The 21,114-nt window shown below is 42.9% G+C and overlaps 1 protein-coding gene across 5 annotated transcripts in view; it reads right to left on the bottom strand.

Annotated features, from left to right (window-relative positions):
- The window catches only part of fchsd2 (FCH and double SH3 domains 2), a 207,713-nt gene that overhangs the window by 151,898 nt on the left and 34,701 nt on the right, over positions 1-21,114 (bottom strand). For all 5 annotated transcript variants that reach the window (XM_033023168.1, XM_033023165.1, XM_033023164.1 and 2 more), the window contains exon 3: positions 21,069-21,114. In XM_033023168.1, the coding sequence (XP_032879059.1) occupies positions 21,069-21,114 (46 nt within the window). The remainder of the gene's footprint in view (positions 1-21,068) is intronic.

The raw sequence follows: 21,114 nt of genomic DNA, 5'->3' as shown, positions 1-21,114 counted from the left end.
CGGTTTAAACGAGGGATTATTAGCAATAAGCAGAAGAAGAGACAAATTTCTCAGTTTAAGACTTAATTTCAACTGTTTCCAGATACGTAGGGTACTGTGTATTATTGGATTTTGCTCATATACATTGACTTATTCAGATGTATTGGAGATAGGAGAATCGAGCCAATATTAAAAGGCAAACAATCTTCCCTCTCCATTTTTAACCATTTTACCTGCTGACATATATGGTCCAACCAGAAGATTATATTTTTAATGTTAGTCGCCCAGTAGCAGAAAATAAAGTTAGGAAGAGCTAATCCTCCATTTTCTTTGGATTTGCACAAATGTCTTTTATGTATTCTATGGGTTTTGTAGTTCCAAATAAAGTTAGTGATGGTAGAATCCATATTTTAAATTATTTATTATTTTTTAAACTTTTGGGGAGTTATATTTGATTGATTGAAATAAATATAGGAATTACGGGAGGAAAATCATCTTTATGGCATTTACTCTAACTATAAGGGAAATAGGAAGTGTTTTCCAAAATTGAATGTAGGCACATAGTTTAGTGATTAATGGTGGGAAGTTTGTTTTAAATCGAGAGGAATGTTTTCTAGTCACGTAAACTCCGAGATATCTAAACTTTTCGGTAACAATTCTGAAGGGAAATGTTTGTAGTTGAGAAGGGTTTTGAGCTTTTATTGGCATAATTTCAATTTTATTCTAATTTATTCTATAACCTGAAAAATCACCAAATTGTTCTATAACGTTTAGTACATCTGGGATAAATTAGTAATGTATAAAGCTACATAATCTGCATATAACAAAATCTTATTGGTGGTATATTTAGTATTATATCCGTGAATGCTCAATGTGACCTAAAATACTCTCAGCAAGGGGTTCTATGGCTAAGGCAAATAACATTGGTGAAAGGGCACTTCTTGTCTGTTACCCCTGGATAAATGAAATTTAGGTGAAAGCATTTGATTTGTCAGTATTCTGGCTGTTGGATTAGTGTATTACAGCTTCACCCATGAAATGAAGTTTTCTCCTAATTGGAATTTTTCCAACATTGCAAAAAGCCCATTCCACTTGGTCGAAAGCTTTTTCTGCGTCAAGAGAAATAATTGTTAGATCTTCGTTTCTCATTCTATGCGAGTATATTATAGTAAACAAACGTCTCAAATTATAAAACGAATGTCGATTAGGTATAAACCCAGTTTAATCTGGATGTATTAATTTACTAATAACCAAGCTTAATCTACCTGCCAGAGTCTTAGCTAATATCTTCTGGTCTGTATTTAAAAGGGCTACGGATTAAGAATGTAACGGGGAGATGACCAAAAATAAAAGGGATGAGGGAGAGGAATGAGGTAGGAGCTGGCAAGCGTTTGATCTATTGTTTTCAACTACCCTCCCCATTCCCACATCAACCTATTGTACTCCCTGTACACACATGACTGTGTGGCTAGGTTCAGCTCCAACTCGATAATCAAGTTTGCTGATGGGCCTGATCTCAGACAACGATGAGAAGGCCTACGGGGAGGAGGTGGCTGATCTGGCACTCTGGTGTCAGGACAACAGCCTCCTCTTGAACATCAAAACAACTAAGGAGCTGATCGTGGACTTTAGGAGGGCACATCATCCGAGGACGTACACACCATTGAGGATAAATGGGGATACTGTGAATACGGTGAGCTGTTTTAAATACCTGGGAGTCCACATCTCTGAGGATATGACATGGACATCACACGCTGCAGCACTCGTGAGTAAGGCAAGGCAGCGCCTTTACCACCTCAGGCAATTGAGGAAATTCAGAGTGTCTCCGAGGATCCTCTAGTGCTTCTACTCAGCGGCTGTGGAAAGCATCTTGTCCGGAAATATTACAATCTGGTTTGGGAATTGCTCTGCCCAGGACAAGAAGGCTCTGCAGAGAGTAGTGCGTTCGGTCGAACGCACTATGGGAGCTTCACTCGCCCCCCCTGCAGGAACTATACATCAGGAGGTGCAACTCCAGAGCCAATAAGATCATGGGTGACCTCTTCCACCCCTGCAACGGACTGTTCCAGCTGCTACTGTCAGGCAAACGCCTCCGCTGCCATGCTGTGAGAATGGAGAGGTTGAGAAGGAGTTTCTTCCCAGAGGCCATTAGGACTGTAAACTCCTATCTCACCAGGGACTAACTTGTACTGTACCACTCTACTGCTTTCTTGTAAATTGCTGTTTTTTTTCCCTTTTTCCATCCGCCCACAATATGTTGTAGTTTGTAGTTGTTTGGTTGTTTGTTTGTTTGCTCGCAGACTTTGTGCACAAAGTCTGCGAGCATTGCCACTTTTCATTTCACTGCACATCTCGTATATGTATGTGACGAATAAACTTGACTTGACCTATTCTGTCCTCAGTGTCCTCCAGGGTGAGTTCAAACACAAACTACACAGGAACAGCACCATTCACCTGGGTTGTCTCCAACTTAATGGATCCACACTACCTTTTCTTTCTCTCTTTTGGAAACATCCAGGTCCTCTCACACTCACACCTTTCTTTCCAGCCCCCAGTCACCCAGTTTCCTTCTTGTGTGCCCCCCCACCTTCCCACCAATTGCCCACAGTTGCCTATCACCCCACACCGTACATACTCAGTCCCCTATCCCCTCCTATGCCCTTATCTGGTTTAATTCATCATCTTTCTTGCTTATCCTATTCCATTATCTGCAGGCCTTTGACATCTCCACTGATCACCTCTTAGCCTGTCGCTCTGTCCATACCTTCCACCCCACCGAGTTCTATCTGCTTATCAAATGGAACTAGGTGGGGTGGCTTATCAACCCCTCCACACTTGGGTCCATCTATCACTTGCCAAGTTGTGCCTTATCCCTCTCCTTCAACCTTTTATACTGGCTGCGTCCCTTTACAAACTCAGTCTTAACGCAGGATCTTAACACAAAACTTTGACTATCCTTTTGCCACCACAAATGCTACATTTCCCACTGCATTTCTCTAGCAAAATATTCAATTTCCTATCCAGAGAATGAGTGGAAGGATCATCACGAGGTCCAAGCCAATTCAGTATATGCAACATTTCATAAAAACGGTACGTGCTGGAATTTTGAAATAAAAGTAGTATGCCTGGAACTCCTAATCTGGGAAGAAAGGGGCAGAGTATAAATAGACATGACAATGATACTCAAACATCGACATGTGAACATACAAAAAAAAAGAGGGATATACCATCAGTGTGTAAATTTCCAATTTCCACAGATGCCTAAATCCAACCTGCCAAGTAATTGCGCAATACAGATTGGAATTTAACTTCACTTCCTACACCAGATGTGCAGAAATATTCAATAACCATTGCATCACCCTTGCTAGTTACATTTTATCCTGGGAACAGACAAGGAAATGTTAAAGACAAATTGTTTACTAAATATCATGTCAATGGTAAAAACGTAAAAAGAGCATGAATGTATTTGTGCATTTCAGAGGCGACTTCTTGAAACAGGATTATGGGAAACATTTGAACCAGACCTTTGTGTGTGCGCAAGAATGAGTAAAAAGAGGCAAAAGTGGCAAGATTCTGGGCAAATTACATCATCCTTTTATTTCCCCATTCTCAGCTGGTTAAAAAGGACACCCACTTGTGTTGATGTTTTCCCTCAGAGGCCTGGAAATCCTGTTCAACCAAGTCTGCTAGAACCATTATCAGTACATACGAACAGTACAGATGGTTTTATAAATGGCTCAAAGATCTGAAAATTAGTTGGGTCAAGAAATCATCATGGGGAAGAACTAATGATTTTTGCTTAAGTTTACTTTGTATCCACTATGATCTTGAACACATCCAAAACTCTACTTTCCATTTTTGAACTTTACCGTTTATATACCAAGATGCACGAGTCCAGTCTTAATCAGGATTTTTTTTCATGGACTTGTGGCAGCCCAAGGTCTAACATTTTGCACCTGCAACTAACAACTGCATTCCTTATATTTAAAAGTCTTCACAGACTTTGATTTTAATTGTTCAACCATTAATGACTATTGTTCAGCAGCTTTGGCATTAAACAATGGAATTTATTATGCAAATTCTCCATAACTTCCTTAGTTAGGCTCAAAAGATGCTTGTGCAATGCTTTTTAAACTGACCACAATAATTTATATACCAAATTAGTTTAACTTGTGTTTAGAAATGAGATGTATGAATGTTTTGGGAAACATTTTGGTGATACGCGAAAAGATTTCAGATTAAGCATTTTGCTATAATTAAATTATAAATCACATATAGTTTAATGTTCTTTAATAATAATACTGGATTCATTCTCTACCCGGATCAAAAACACTACCAAAAACAACTATCATTTAAAAAAAACCTCAATCCAGAATGTATAATCATTGGAGTAAAACCGACAACTAAACCAAGATCGAAGGCAAAACCGACTCCTGCTTTCACTTTATTTCTGCTCCAGCATTCTGTCGCCAAATTAACCACCAGGTCTGTGACTAATTGGGGATCAGAGTGAAAGCTCATTGCATGTTTGATTAGCAAATACAAACAAATGTAAAGAGATCTGAATATACATGCACATGAGTTTTCCATATCAAGTGCAGAATATGTGAACATTTGCCATTATGGAAACTTCTTTAGTTATCTTCCAAGATGATCTGTAACAGGAATAGAAATGCTGGACTTTAGCATCATCAAATCATAAGCAATTTCAAATGTAGCTAACCAAATTAAAATTTGCATTGATAACACTGTGGTCTCAGGGTAAATTCCACTACTCTACGAACACTCTCCTCAGCCTAGCAGAGCTATTCTTACTCTTAGCAACTGCTCATTCCCACTAAATCCAAAACCAAGGTGTAGCCATGGGCATTTGTATGGGCCCCAGCTATGCTGGGTACCCATCTTTGTTGGGTACGTCAAGCAATCCCTGTTCCAAGCATACATAGGCCGCATCCCCAAACTCGAACTCCGCTATCAGGGCTACCTCCTGCAATATAAACCTACTGACTCCCACAGCTATCTAGGCTACACTTCTTCCCACCTTACTTCCTGCAAAGACTCCCTACTTCCTATTCCTCCGTCTATGCTGCATCTGACCCCAAGATGAGGTGCTCCACATCAGGACATCTGGGGAAAGGGTGTGTCCCCCTTCCATCATACATGATGCCCTCACTGCCCCCCCCCCCCTCTCCCCCATTCACAACAGTGGGAGTCTCCCTAGTCCTCACCTTTTGCCTCATCAACCGTTACATACAGCACATAATCCTCCGACATTTTCTCCACCTCCAACAGGATCCCACCACCAGCCACAACTTTCCATCTGCACCCCTTTCTGGTTTCCAGGTTAACTCATCCCTTCTCACCCAAACCATCCCCTCCCCAGGCGACCGCAGGAGATACAACACTTGTTCCTATAACTCCTCCCTTGTATCTGTCCAAGGACTCCAACAGTCTTTTCAGGTGAGGAAGAGGTGCACTTGCATCTCCTCTAACCTCATCTTCTGTATTTGCCGTTCCAGGTGTGGACTCCTATATATCGGCGGGACCAAGAGCAGGGTCGATGATCATTTTGCTGAACACCTTCGCTAAGTCTGCCTAAACCTACCTGATCTCCCAGTTACTAAACACTAACTCACCCTCCCATTTCCATGCTGACCTTGCAGTGGAGTAAAGCCACCGCAGGGTTTAATCCATCGGTTTAATCCATCGCAGGGGACAGACTCCTGACCGACATACATTACAAACCCACTGACTTACATGGCTATCTGGACTACACGTCTTCCCACCCTGCCCCCTGTAAAGACTCCATCCCCTACTCCCAATTCCTCCGCCTACGCCGCATCTGTTCCCAGGATGAGACATTTCATACCAGGGCATCGGAAATGTCCTCGTTCTTCAGGGAACTGGGATTCCCCTCCGCCACCATAGATGAGGCTCACACCAGGGTCTCATCCATACCCCGTAACACTGCTCTCTCTCCCCATCCCCGCACACGCAACAAGGGCAGAGTCCCTCTGGTCCTCACCTTTCACCCCACCAGCCGGCAAATATAACACATAATCCTCCGCCATTTCCGCCACCTCCAACGTGACCCCACCACTCGCCACATCTTCCCGTCTCCCCCCATGTCTGCCTTCCGCAAAGACCGCTCCCTCAGTAACTCCCTCGTCAATTCTTCCCTTCCCTCCCGCACCACCCCCTCCCCGGGCACTTTCCGTTGCAACCGCAAGAAATGCAACACCTGTCCCTTCACCTCCCCCCTCGACTCCATCCAAGGTCCCAAGCAGTCGTTCCAGGTGCGACAAAGGTTCACCTGTATCTCCTTCAACCTCATCTACTGCATCCGCTGCACTAGATGTCAGCTGATTTACATCGGTGAGACCAAGCGTAGGTTGGGCGATCGTTTCGCCGAACACCTCCGCTCAGTCCGCAATAACCTACCTGACCTCCCGGTGGCTCAGCACTTCAACTCCCCCTCCCATTCCCAATCCGACCTCTCTGTCCTGGGTCTCCTCCATTGCCAGAGTGAGCAACAGCAGAAATTGGAGGAACAGCACCTCATATTCCGTCTGGGGCCCTTGCGTCCTTATGGCATTAACATTGAATTCTCCCAATTTGGCTAGCCCTTGCTGTCTCCTCCCCTTCCTTAACCCTCTAGCTGTCTCCTCCCACCCTCCCATCCGCCCGCCCTCGGGCTCCTCCTCCTCCTCCCCTTTTCCTTCTTTCTTTCCCCCACCCCCCATCAGTCTGAAGAAGGGTTTCGGCCCGAAACGTCGCCTATTTCCTTCGCTCCATAGATGCTGCTGCACCCGCTGAGTTTCCCCAGCAATTTTGTGTACCTTCCATGCTGACCTTTCTGTGCTGGGCCTCCTCCATTGTCAATATTGAGGCCCAGTGCAAATTGGAGGAACAGCACCTCCTATTTCGCTTGGGCAGCTTACACCACAGAGGTAAGAACATCAACTTCAAGTAATCATTGCTTTCCCGCTCTCCCCCCATCCCTCCCCCTTCTTAATTCTCTGACAAGTCTGACTGTCCCCCTGATGACATTTTTAATCTCTGCTTGCTTCGTTATCATTTTCTCCCAGCTAACAATTATATATTCTACATCTTCCTTGACCTCATCTCTTTCGATGTCTCGTTTTCACACCTTACACTTCCTTATCTCTGTCTCCCTGCTGACTCTCAGTCTGAAGAAGGAACTTGACCCGAAACATCACCCATTCCTTCTATCCAGAGATACTGCCTGTCCCGTTGAGTTACTCCAGCATTTTGTGTCTATCTTCGGTCGCAGGGTGGAGTTATTTTTAGCCAATAAAATACTTCTGTTGTAAAGTCGAAGCAAAGCAAGATACCATCAACAGCAAAGAGAAATTAGCCAGTCCATTTTAGTAACATTGACTGGGGGATTAATATTGACTCTGGTCGTTTACATTTTACTATGGGAATTTTTATTTGCCTGTGTTTTAGCCCAGATGACGTAATAACATATGACGACATTGTTAAAGTTACATCCAATCATGCTCCGACAGAGATTTTCTAAAGAGAGTCAAGATCTCAAAAGACTCATCCACAAACACATCATCCATTTGTCCTTCCCAATTTCCCATGACTAGATCAAGCGTTGCCCTCTTCCTCGTGGGACCCTCTACATATTGCCAGAGGAAACATTCCTAAACACATTTGGCAATTTCCACCCCTCTAAACCTTTCCCACTTTGACATTCCCAATCATTATTGGGAAGGTTAAATCCCCTGCTACGACAACCTTATCAGACCTCCAGCTGCCTGCAATCTCCTGGCATAAGTATCCCAACTAGTTGCAACACATGCTGGTACAGCAATTCCAACATACAGGAACACAAGATACTGCAAAGAGCGGCAGACTGGTTATTGCAGGCAGTGCACTGTCTAGGCAAGGCAAGGCAACTTTATTTATATAGCACATTTCATACACGAGGCAGACTCAAAGTGCTTCACATAAAAACATGTCATATAATAAATGAAATAATAAAATGAAATAAAATAGAAGAACTAAAAGAAAAGAAAAGCAAAATTAAAAATGCATTATAAAAAGTGCAAAAGTTAAAAGTGCAATGTAGTTAAGATTTAGCTGAAAGCTAAAGTAAACATAAAAGTTTTCAGTCTTGTTTTAAAAGTGGTCAAAGTTGAGGCAAGTCTTAAATCTTCAGGAAGTTTATTCCAGCTATTTGTTGCATAGTAACTAAATCCTGCTTTCCCATGTTTTGTATTTACTCTGGGAATCACTAGCAGATTGGTTTCAGAAGATCTTAGCGGTCTAGAAGGCTTATATAGTGGAAGCATGTCAGTGATATACTTTGGCCCTAAACCATGTAGTGATTTATAGGTGAGCAGCAGGATTTTAAAATCAATTCTCTGACATACAGGGAGCCAATGTAAGGATTTAAGAATTGGTGCTATTTTTTGGTCTTTGTTAGAACTCTAGCAACAGCGTTCTGAACAAGCTGTAGCTGCCTGACAGTTTTTTTTTGGAAGACCTGCAAGGAGACCGTTACAATAATCTAGCCTACTATTAATAAAGGCATGTACAAGTTTTTCTAAGTCTTGAGCTGACATGAGTCCTCTTAATCTTGCTATGTTTTTGAGGTGATAGTAGGCCGATTTTGTTACTGATTTGATGTGACTGTCGAAATTTAAATCTGAATCCATAATGATCCCAAGATTTCTGGCTTTGTTTGAAGTTTTCAGGGACAGAGAGTGAAGGTGTTGGGTTACTTTAAGCCTTTCTTTTTTAAAACTTTTGTCTACCAAAACATTTACATGAGGTGCTGCCTTAAGGTGACAGCATTTATCATCCACTTTGGTGGCAAAAACAGGAAAGCAGACTATTATCTAAACGGTGGCTGATTAGGAAAAGGAGAGATGCAACGAGACCTGGGTGTCATGGTACACCAGTCATTGAAAGTAGGCATGCAGGTGCAGCAGGCAGTGAAGAAAGCGAATGGTATGTTAGCATTCATAGCAAAAGTATTTGAGTATAGGAGCAGGGAGGTTGTACTGCAGCTGTACAGGGTCTTGGTGAGACCACACCTGGAGTATTGCATACAGTTTTGGTCTCCAAATCTGAGGAAGGACATTATTGCCATAGAGGGAGTGCAGAGAAGGTTCACCAGACTGATTCCTGGGATGTCAGGACTTTCATATGAAGAAAGACTGGATAGACTCGGCTTATACTCGCTAGAATTTAGGAGATTGAGGGGGGATCTTATAGAAACTTACAAAATTCTTAAGGGGTTGGACAGGCTAGATGCAGGAAGATTGTTCCCGATGTTGGGGAAGTCCAGGACAAGGGGTCACAGCTTAAGGATAAGGGGGAAATCCTTTAAGACCGAGATGAGAAAAACATTTTTCACACAGAGAGTGGTGAATCTCTGGAACTCTCTGCCACAGAGGGTAGTTGAGGCCAGTTCATTGGCTATATTTAAGAGGGAGTTAGATGTGGCCCTTGTGGCTAAAGGCATCAGGGGGTATGGAGAGAAGGCAGGTACGGGATACTGAGTTGGATGATCAGCCATGATCATATTGAATGGCAGTGCAGGCTCGAAGGGCCGAATGGCCTACTCCTGCACCTATTTTCTATGTATCTATGTATTAATGAACCTCACCACCTGGGCCACGTCCTCTTCTGACTACCTACAAGTACCTACAGTCCCACACCACCAGGTTCAGGAACAGCTATTTTTTTTCTATCTATCAACTTTGATCCTATCTTCGCAATGAAACATGAAGGGCCACCACTACCATCGACTTGTTTTGAATTCTGTTTTGCACTAATGACTTGTTTCGTTTCACTGTCTTGTAGGGTTTGAGTAATTTATGTGTTGTCTGAATCGATGTGCCTGCGATGCTGTTGCAAGCAAGATTTTCATTATACAGGTGCACAACCTTTTATCCGAAAGCCTTGGGACCACACTTTTCGTAATTCGGAATTTTTCGGCTTTCGGAATGGAAGATTTTTAGCGTAGATTTTAACGGCTGGCTCAGTGGTAGAGTGCTCGGCTAATATCCGCAAGGTCGCGAGTTTGCGCCTCGATCCCGGCAGTTACTCGACCGCGAGTTTGAGTCTTCAATGTAGTTTTTTCTTGCAGAATAGGAGAGAATAGGGAGGGTTAGGCTGGGATCATTCTCTGCAAGATGATCTTAGTGCGGGAGACAAATGTAGGAGAGGTGTACTGACTGTGTGGGCAGAACTTTGGAAGTGATTGCCCACCATTCTCAAAAGCCGCTGTGTCTCCCTGTCCCTCCAACTCCAGAGGAATCCGCTCCCCGATGGGCCGCTACGGCGACAAGTGGCAGTTCGCCCACAGCCCGAGCTGCTCAACCCCAAGAACAAGACGTACCTTGCACACCATCAGCTTCTGCCTATACAGGGAGCGTGTTCCTCTGGAGTTGGAGCGGGGCTGGGCTGGAGGTGCTGATCTGGGATCTCCGTGCTTGCAGTGGGCCTGGGGGTCGGTGTCCCGATGAGGGGGCGCAGCTCGGGCTGTGGGCGAACTGCCACTTGTCGCCGTAGCGGCCCATCGGGGAGCGGCTTCTGGTGGTCCTGACGTCTCTCAGCTCCTGTCCAGGGGGGTGGCCGGAGACGTCAGGACCAACAGGAACCCGCTCCCCGATGGGCCGCTACAGCGACAAGTGGCAGTTCGCCCACAGCCCGAGCTGCGCCCCCTCATCCGCAACCCGGGTTCCTGCGGAGTTGGAGCGGGGCTGGGCTAGAGTTGCTGCTGGCTGTGAGTCTCTGGGGTGTAGGTGGGGTGAAATTGAAGGGAGCGACAATCTGCTGCTGCGTGCCGAGTTAAAAAGTTCCCACGCAAGACTCACGATACACTGTGTATCGTGAGTCTACCGTGGGAACTTTTTAACTCAGCGGGCAGGCAGCAGCAGATTGTCAATTATTAACCCTCCCGCGCAATATACCATCACCTTCTCTTTTTTGAATGGGGATTTAGTTCCCCTTTCTTCGAGGACCGACCGGAGGTTCCGCTGTCACCTCTGTGGGCCACCCTCGGTGAACGTCTTCAAGGACCTTTCTTCAAGGACCGAAAAAATGTCCGCTATTCGGAGCTTTTCGTTATTTGGATGTTCGGATAAAAGGTTGTGCACCTGTACCTGTAACTCACCACAGTTATGCATATGACAATAAACTCATCTTGACTTGATGATGTGCCATATTTGATAAATTCATGCGTAACTTTCAAACATCAAGATTCAAGTTTTGCTTTAAGTAAATACACTCATGAAGTCAAGCTACTGCAGCCAAAACAATACTGCAAGCGCTTCATCTGAGGCTTGTTAGGGATTTCAATGGAGCATGTCTCCTCTATTTCACATAGAATGTTAATAATGTTGGGTTTTCCCCCCAATAAATGAAAGGATCCATTTGAAATAATTCCAATCTTTCTGTATAAATAATTATATGGTTAACTATAAGATTGAAGTAAATGGATAATTCATGGCAAAAAAGGAACAATAGTGATTTACCTCTGTGCTTTGGTCCAGCTTCATCAAATCCAGCCTTTTTGGACCATTTGTAACTTGAAGCAGGATTTACTTCAGACTAGTGTTTTCCTGGTTAAGCCCACATACGGAAATTATAAAAACACTGTGTACCAGCACCACAGCCCTTAGTTATCTAAACATTACTGGCATTTTATTATCCAATGTGCAAGAATGCTATTCTGGGCACTGTGCCAAGTGACAAAATGTACACAGTATAACTCAAGTATAACCTAGCTATAACTGCACTGTACTGGCAAAGAGCAGGGTTAGATCATGCCTCATGCAACATATAAAATTAAGTTAGATGAAACTATAGATCCCATTTTGAAAGAAGGTATTTCCGATCAGCATTTGTCACATTTTCTAAAAAAGGCAACCACCACACAGTAAATAAGCTGTTGTATTTAGTGTGACTCAAATAAATAACAAAACATAAAATATTTAAATGCAGGTTCTGTGGTCTTGGACCAGAATTTCATTTTAAATACAAAATTAAAACAAAATCAAAACATGTTTGCCAATGGAAATGGCTGAACTCCACATTGCAAGACCATCCATAGTTTTATTTTAGATTACTCCAAAAGGACAAATTGGATTAAGACACAAATTGCCCCCCACCTCTATCTTTCAGTATGCGGAAGAGTTCCAGCCTGAAAGGCCACCTTTTCCTTTTCCCCCCAGAGATGCTGCCTGGCCCACTGAGTTACCCCAGCATTTTGTGTGTCTCTCTCTCGACAACTCTATCACTTTTGCATTGTTTTTGTAATCTGTCTATATATATATATATCTATTTATCTACCACCGGCTATTGGGAGGCCTAGAATATAATCCCATTTGGGAGATTGCATCTTTCTTATTTTTAAGCTTTACCCATATTGCCTTAGGGGATACCCCTCCACTACGTCCTCTCTGAACAGTCTGGTTCAGCCTCAAACAGTTTTCAAATGGAAGAGTTTGCAGCAGCAGCTTTAGACAAGAGCTTTAGTCTTTTTTGATCCTAGAATTTAATTGTGGAAACTTTCTCTTGCTGCATTACTGAATGTCAGACAACTGGGGACAATGAAAGGATCAAGAGAGGTTTCAGTGTGGTAGTGCTGGGTATAATCCGTGTATTTCTGGAAAATGATACCCTGATTTTGTGATGCTGCTGCTGAGGACAACTACTTCTCAGTTCTAAAACAGATGGATTTCCTAAGAAAATATTTGTGTTTCAAAGTCACTGAATGACTTAAATAAGTTGTAATAGCTATGTTAACTTATTTTAAATTTGACAGAATCCTTTCTGTTGTTTATCCAAAGTTACTCTAACTACCCAGTGAGATCACTGCCCACAAAGCTCATATAGTCTTCCTGCTTATAACTGCGCAGTCACACAGCACGTCTTTGTCTCTCTTCTGCTACCACAATGTTCCACACTGTTGTAAGGTAGCATAATAACACATTCAGACTTTCAATTCTGTACACTTTCAATTCTGGAACTCATAACATTTAATAGCCATGGTAAAATAAATGCTGAGTCAGGATTAAGCTGATTTCAATTAAATCCATTTTTATTACCAGGTATGCTTGGTCATGATTCATTTTACGAGAGTCAAAGTGAATCTTTCGATTAGTTTGATTTGAATTATAAATGTTAAACATATAATAACAGAGTAGTACTTGGCATGGAATTTTCTTGAACGATCTGATATACGATACGTCGTTAATGAAAATTTGTTCTCTCAACTCATTTTATATTATACCAATATCAAAAAATTTAGCAACAAGGGCAATAAAATCACCTTTGAATCAGGAACTCTGTTCACTGTACACACACTAGCCATATGGCACTACATTAAAACCAGCAAAAAACTGCCATAATTCAGACTGAAGCTTGGCACTGAGCTGCAAGCCTGACCATCTTAAACCAACCATAAGACATTACATTATTCAATAAAGCATGAGAAAACATTAGAGACATTTTCAGTACATATCCTTATTTATAAAGTAATGGGAGATGCTGCAACAAAATAAGCCCAGGGTCCTCTATTGGATTACCTTTGAGCATTTAAAACATTAATTATGTTTCTCTCTCCATGGATGCTGCCTGGCTTGCTGATTATTTCCAACATTTCTTGTTTAAAAAAAAAAATTATTAGAGCTTTTGCAAAACTGGCTAAACAAGGATAAATAAAACAGTTGGTATGGAATCTGAATGTCTTAATTTAACTCTTGTGCCTCAGTGCCAAAGTTTAGAAACCAGGCAAAGAAGCATTCAGCGCTTTAATTCTGAACTTTTCAAAAAAGCAACAAATAACAATCAAAGATATCAATTTTACATAGAGCTCATTTAAAAAAAGAAAAAAAAAGAGCTTGTTTTAAAACCTTTTAATTCAATGTTTAGAGAGATGGCAGAAGAGATTTGGTGCATCCTTGTTGTCTACTGTTCCTCTGCTCATTCTCACCAAAAGAACTGCAGATAATTAATTTAAAATGGTAAAAGTTTTTTTTTGGTTCATAAGTTATATCAGTACATTTGTTCTAAATAAAAATGACGACTTATTTCATGATTTCTAACAAACGCCCTGGTTTTAAAATTGACTAGCTCAACCAATGCAGCTTATTGGTGAAGGAAGCGTGTTCACCGCAGAAACATTAACATTTGAACAAATCAACATTAAAGCATTACACCAGGGAAACACCTGCAGTGTCTCTTAACACTTTTCTACATATTACTTTATAATCGGCTGCCTCAACAATGTGGGACACTGAATTATACATATTATACTGAAGCACAGCAGTGCCATTGCATTTTCCCATTTGAATTGATAATCAGGTGTCTAAAGGCCTAAAGCATTGAGAAATCCTAATATCTTCTGAAATCAAACTGAACTTCTGAACTTTTAACTTGGCAGTCGTAGCACTGGTTGACATCCTGATTCCCATTCAGACAGCAAAGATTATCTGACAACTCAGTGAATTGAGATACAGGGTGCTGAAAAATGCAAACAGTGGTCTAATCTTTCACTCTACCCACCACCTGTTTTGAAACCCGATGCTGGTCTCAAGTGTGTGAATTACATCCTTTGCTGCGAAAAAGAAAGTGGAATCCATAAACATTGCTATATTGCAAATCTTGCCAAACTAATCAATCCAAAATCTTTTGGGAAGAGCAGAAAATTAACAAAAATCAGTCAACAATACAAGAATGTTCAATTAAATAATGTCCATCAACAGCCTCTAACTTTTTTACACATAAAACAATTGGACAACATCGATTTGAACTTTGCAATGAACCAAATCGAGCTCTGTTTTCCCCCTAATGTGAAGTATTTGTTGGTACTTCAAATAAAGATTGCTTTATTATTTCTTCTCACACCTTTACATTTATGTTCAATTTGCAAGGCAGTCTGTTGTACAACCCATATTCCTGGACTTCCATTCAACCGCAGATCCTTCCTTATGAAAGTACTAGAGAAAACTTTGCTCCATCACTTGCAATAGTATTTTCTAATCATCTCAAGGTACTCCATTTGTCTTAATACTTCTACAATTCATGATGATCATGCTCTTGCCCCAGCAAATCCTTCACCTCTCATAAGTTACCCAATCTGCTGCTATGAATGCCAGTTATATTTCAAGATTTGAGTATGTATGTATGTATTACACAACTAACTTAAAGCAGCTAAAAATCTATCTGAACCAGCTCAAGCACAAATTATGAAAAAACCCTTCTAAAGTTTTGCATAATGAACTTTAGTTCTTTCCCCCATTATGTAGCATTCCATCCACACTTCAATAGATCCAGAGAAAAGCTAAAATATTCTATTCCATTGCCTCTGTCGTTTCAATTTTCCAGATCTCATCTCATCAAATTTAAAACCCAAATCCACATTTTTCTTCAATTTCTCTTTATTTGAAAATGTATCAGAGGTGATTAATCTTCGCATAACATTGTAATGTATTTGCATTGGTAATAAATCAGCTTATTTTCTGGATATTGTAGCTGATCAATCCACAAAAAGATTTACTTTTCACTTGCGCCCACAAAAATAAAATCTTTGACAGTTCCATTCTTCAATATTGTCTGAACTTTATTTCCCCTTTTGGATACTTTGTCAAATATAGTCACCTTTCCTGAAATCTCAGTTGAACGTCTCTTTGTATCTCTACCCCTTAACTATGCTGCCCACGGCTGATGCCCTATCCAACATGCTTTTTAAATGCTTTCCTCTGATGGACAGTCAATCGGGAGCGTGGTTCTTCTCACCTTAAAGCACACGTAAGCTATCTCAGTTAAAATTTGTTCCATTACTGAGGCTCATTAAATTTGACTAAAAATATGCTACTTCTTTTGCCTTTCATAACCTCTGTCTTTAATCACAATTGTATTGCATAATAATAGTAGTCCAATCATTACTGTACATGATTAAGAAAGAACTGCAGATGCTTAAAAAATCAAAGGTAGACAAAAATGCTGGAGAAACTCAGTGGGTGAGGCAGCATCTATGGAGCAAAGGAATAGGTGACGTTTGGGGTCGAGACGTTTCTTCAGACTGATGAGAAGGTGGAGGGGGCAGGAAGAAAATAGGAAGAGGCGGAGACAGTAGGCTGTGGGAGAGCTGAGGAGAGGGGAAGGAGGGAGAAAGCAAGGACTACCTGAAATTGGATGACAATTAAATGATGACAGTTAAATGATGACAGTTAAATGTATTAAGTGTCAGGCATTTTCCGGTGTTAAGTACTTCAAGGAGGATGGTATTGAAACCACTGGTTTTGATCTCCTCAATGCACAGTTGAAGGGAAATATTATACTTCTATCAACTAAAGTGAATCAACAAAATTGTTTCGATTTTAATGCTAGGATATCCACACTGAACAAAGACCGATAACATGAAGATCAAACTGAAGGAGGAGTGGAGTGGTGCAAGTGTGCATGTTAAAACAAAAGAACTGTTGGCCTCGAGTTCAGCTGCCGTGAAATAAAATAAAACACAAGTTATTGTACGGTCAAAATAAGCTCAGGTTCAACCCTATTTGGAGCACTGTTCAGTTGAGTACTGCACAATATCAAGGAAATTGTCGCCACATGCAGTACATATTTCTGTGAATTACATTGAAACTTTGTGTTAAACGATTCATTGTTTCCACTCTAGCAGAGACGTCTAGGGACAGTCTGACAGTTTAAACATCGTACTATGACCCATTTTTCACGGATGTTGTAGGGCAGTTAAAAATTTCTCCCCAGTGTTTGAAAGACAGACATTATAGAATCATTATTACAATTGAAGGATGAGAGTAATCAAATAATAATTTATAATCATGCTTTAGTTTCACAATCACAATCAGTTTTATTTGTTACTTGCACATGAAGTGCAAGTGAAATGAATTTGCCAGCAACGGTACAATGAAAATGAACACACAAAAACACAATAAAAATTTAACATAAACATCCACCACAGCATTTATCACTGTGGTGGAAGGCACAAAAATTGGCCAGTCCTCCTCCATTTTCCCCTATGGTCGGGACCACAACCCCCAGCAGCCGTTGCTGCGGGCGTCCAGATGAGAAGTCAAGGTAAAGTCCAGGTAAGTCCTGAATCGGTGCCTCCCCACGGGAGACCGCGGTTGGTGTAGGCCGCAGGCAGGCGGTCGGAGATCTAAAGTCCCTGCCGTGCTGCAGCTGGAAGCACCGCAGGGCCGGTGGTCAGAGCTCCCCTCCAGTGGTCCCCGGCGAGGGACCCCGCTCCTGATGGTAAGTCCACGCCGCACCCGCGGTAGAAGTTGGCCGCGGGCCAGCGGTCGGAGCTCTTCTCCTCCCGGGTCCCCAACAAGGGATCCCAGGCCAGGGCGCCGCGCCGGCTGGCGCTTCAGGCTGCCGCTGGCCAGCGAACGGAGCACTCCCCTCCGGCGAGGGCTCGCTCGCAACGAGAGTCCACACTGCGCTGAAGCCCCAGGCATGTGTCCGGGAAAGGCCGCACCGATCATCGATGTTAGGCCACGGGGGATGCGACATGATGCGTGTTTGGTCCCTGAAACACAGGAGGCTTGGTCCCCCAACACAATAGTCCACCGCTCACCCATAGCCCCCAACTGCACAGGCACAGCTCATTTCCCCTCAACCCTAGCACTCTCTCCCCCTCCTCTTCACCCTCCCTCTTCTCCTCCCCTCCCCCAACCCTCCCTCACATCTCCCTCTCTTTCCCCTAGTCAGTCACTCCCTCCCTTCCTCCATAACTCCTCTCCCCTCCCTACCCACCTTCTATCCCCCACTCCCCACCTCCTCCAACCCCCATCACAATCCCTCCTCACCTCCCCCACTGCCCCCTCTTCCTCTATTCCCCACTCCTCCCCTCCTCTCCTTCTATTCTCCTCCTCCCCCACTCTCCCTCCTCACCTCCCCTCTCCTTTTCCCCACCCTCAGTCACTCCCTCCATAACTCCTCTCCCCTCCCTACTGCCCTCCTCTCCCCCACTCTCCCTCCCCAGGATCTTGAGGTTGCAGCTCCTCTCCTTTCTTGCGTGTCCTGGAGGAGCATCAGCCGTTGACGTGGATCCTCGGCTCGGCCCGGAAGCACCAGCAGCTCGGCTGCACCGGCGTGTGGGTGAGGTGGAGAGCTCGGAGAAAAGACAGAGAAAGACCCATGGGGGAAGAGTTTGGTAGCACGGGGGAGGGGGGCAGGAGCCAGCGAGGGGGACCAGAGGGGAAGGGGCTGGACCTGCTGGGCGTTGTGATGGCGGTGCGTTTGGAATTCACAGCGTGTGCTGGACGCTCTCCTCCACCGGGATGAGATTCTTCGCTTTCCGTTTCGCGACATCTCCTGCGCCGCACCGCTTCCTCCGAAAATTGTGGTCCGTTTGGAGACTTCCGCCGGCCACCCACAGCGTCCCTCAGCTCCAGTAAAGACGCGATGGCGCAAGAATGGGCGGACTGTCCCGCGGAGTGACAGAAGAGGCCAATCCGCGTGGCGCTGACTGGCACGAGAGGAGATCGATATGCGCACACGCGTTTTTTAAGATTTTTAAACCTCGCTAACTTTTACAATATATCACCGATCAGAACAAAACTTGTTACACTTGCAGCACAGGAGAACGAAGAGTGAGCTGGTGAAAAATCGTAGCGCTATCGCGTACCGTTTTTGCGCAAATAGAAAAAACGCGTAGACCGGAAGAGCTCAAGATAAGAGTTTTAGTTATGTGTAGATGATAAAAATACCGTACAATTTATGAACTGAAACGTTTCAAATTAATAAACTGAAATTAATCATGAAAGATCTATAAGTAAATAGTGGATTTGTAAATTCAAAGCAATCATGAATCCAAGCTCAGTGTTATCTTCCACTTCAGAAACAGTTTGAATCAATCATGAAACCATTATGTAAGCCTTTAATGCACCTAACTGTAAACAATGCATGTTCAGGACCGCTGCTCTGATACAACAAAAGCTTTTCTTGATACATTTCAAACCTTGAAAGAAAAGGTTGACCTGATTCTTCATTTACAACCTTTGCCTCATCCTTGTCCGGTCTTTTCATTTTGATGACACCATTTAAGATCATTTTAGCTTCTCTAAACTATCCACACAAGTGCAGAACTATTCTGCTTCCTTCCTTCCTATTTCCCAGCTTCATTAAAGATCAAAATTCGTTCTCTTGCCCGCAGATAGACTGAAGAGCACAGCGGTGGCAAAGAGAACTACAAAGTGGTGGTCAGCAAAGGTAGAGGTGTGGTCACGGGATTGCTGCAAATCGGTGGACTGGGCCACGTTCAGGGATTCATCAGCAGACCTGAATGAATGTACCACGGTCGTCACTGACTTCATAAAGAAATGAGTGGACGAATGTGTATTCTTTCCAAGTTTTTTCCAACCAGACGTCCTGGACTTTTAATCTGCTGAGGGTTAGATCTACAGCATATATACAGTAACTACCGATCCATCATCATACAAGTCCAGATTTGACCTTCTGGAAACCAGCACAAACAAGCTCAACAATTCTGGACTAATCTGGAGTCGTAGACAGATGCTTGACGGTTATGGCAGGGCTTGCATCCTATTAGGAGAAGCCAGGTAGCATAAGTGGCAGTGGCATCATTTCACATGAGCTCAATGCCTTCTATGAACACCTAGATTTGGCTCCACAGTCCTGTAATCTCAGTCTCCGAGGCCAACATTGGAGTATCCTTCAAACAATCATTGACTTCAGAAAGGGGAAATTGGAAGACCACATGAACATTTTCATTGGTGGATTGGTGGTGGAGAGATGAGGCAGCTTTGAATTTCTGGGCAATAAAATCTTGGATTGCCTTCCCTGGGAACAGCACATGGATGTAATTATGAAGTAGATAGAAATCATAAAGGTGGTGCACCAGAACCTCTACTTTCTTCAAAGTTTAAATAAATTTGACATGACTGAACACAGGCACCTCATTTTATATGGGGGTTACTCGCTTGAAATCCAGCGCACAAATCAAAAATCATGTAAATCAAACATTCCAGGCACTGCACACAACTATACTGCCATAAGGTATCAGACATAAATTTGAGCAAATGATTCTGAAAATAGGAACACGCAAATTAAACTTTGGTAATTAAGCTATCACGTATTCTAAAAACATGTAAATCAAGCTTGCATGAAATGTGACGTGCGTGTACTCTCACAAAATTTGACAGATGTACTACCTGCAGATGAAACTATCCTGACTGGTTGTATAATGGCCTAGTACAGCAACTGCAATGCACAGGAATGCAAGGGCTTGCAAAAGTGGTGGACAGTCCCGTCGCTCATGGGCATTGCCCTCCACATCATCGAAAGCATCTACACGAGGCGTATCTACAAGATGTTGGCATCGATTATCATGGATCACCGCCATTCAGACCATGCCCTCTACTTGCTGCTACCATCAGGCAAGAGTTGTAGAGGCTTGAAGTCACACACCAGTACACTTATGCCCCTGTCCCACTTAGGAAACCTGAACGGAAACCTCTGGAGACTTTGCGCCCCACACAAGGTTTCCGTGCGGTTCCCGGAGGTTGCAGGTAGTGAGACTGACAAAAAACGTTTGGTTTCCAAAATGGGACAGGGGCATTAGGAACATCTACCTTCCTACAATTCTGAGATTCTTGAACCGACCTACACAACCCTAACTCTACCTCAGTAATGGAATACTACAGATTTGTACTACCATGTACCTTTTAATCTAATGGTATATTTTTGTACTAACGTCATTTTTTTGTACATCTTTACACTGTCTAGTGAATTTATGTACAATGTGTGTTCTTGGATGTTGTCTGAGTCTACATGCCTGTGAGGCTGCTACAAGGTTTTGCACCTATATAACTCAAAATACTTGCATATGACAATAAACCCAAACTGACTCAATCGTAGTTTCCAACTACCATTGTCAATTATTTTTTCTCCTTTCAAGAACAAACCTTACTGTCTTTCATTTTACTTTCGAGTCCTTTGCAACATTTGACTATTCATTTTCAGAACATGAGAAATAGCAAGAGCTAACACTCCTGAGCCTACCTCTATTTAACAATATTTTTAAAAGGAAATCACTCACACCTTACCTGAGCATAATCCTTCTCAATTGCGATTCTTTTCTGACTGAAAGAC

Source organism: Amblyraja radiata, chromosome 6 (genome assembly GCF_010909765.2).
Source record: "Amblyraja radiata isolate CabotCenter1 chromosome 6, sAmbRad1.1.pri, whole genome shotgun sequence".
In the NCBI taxonomy this organism is placed as follows: Eukaryota; Metazoa; Chordata; class Chondrichthyes; order Rajiformes; family Rajidae; genus Amblyraja; species Amblyraja radiata.
Note: the sequence above shows the minus strand (reverse complement) of the source record. Positions and strands in the feature narration are given on the sequence as shown.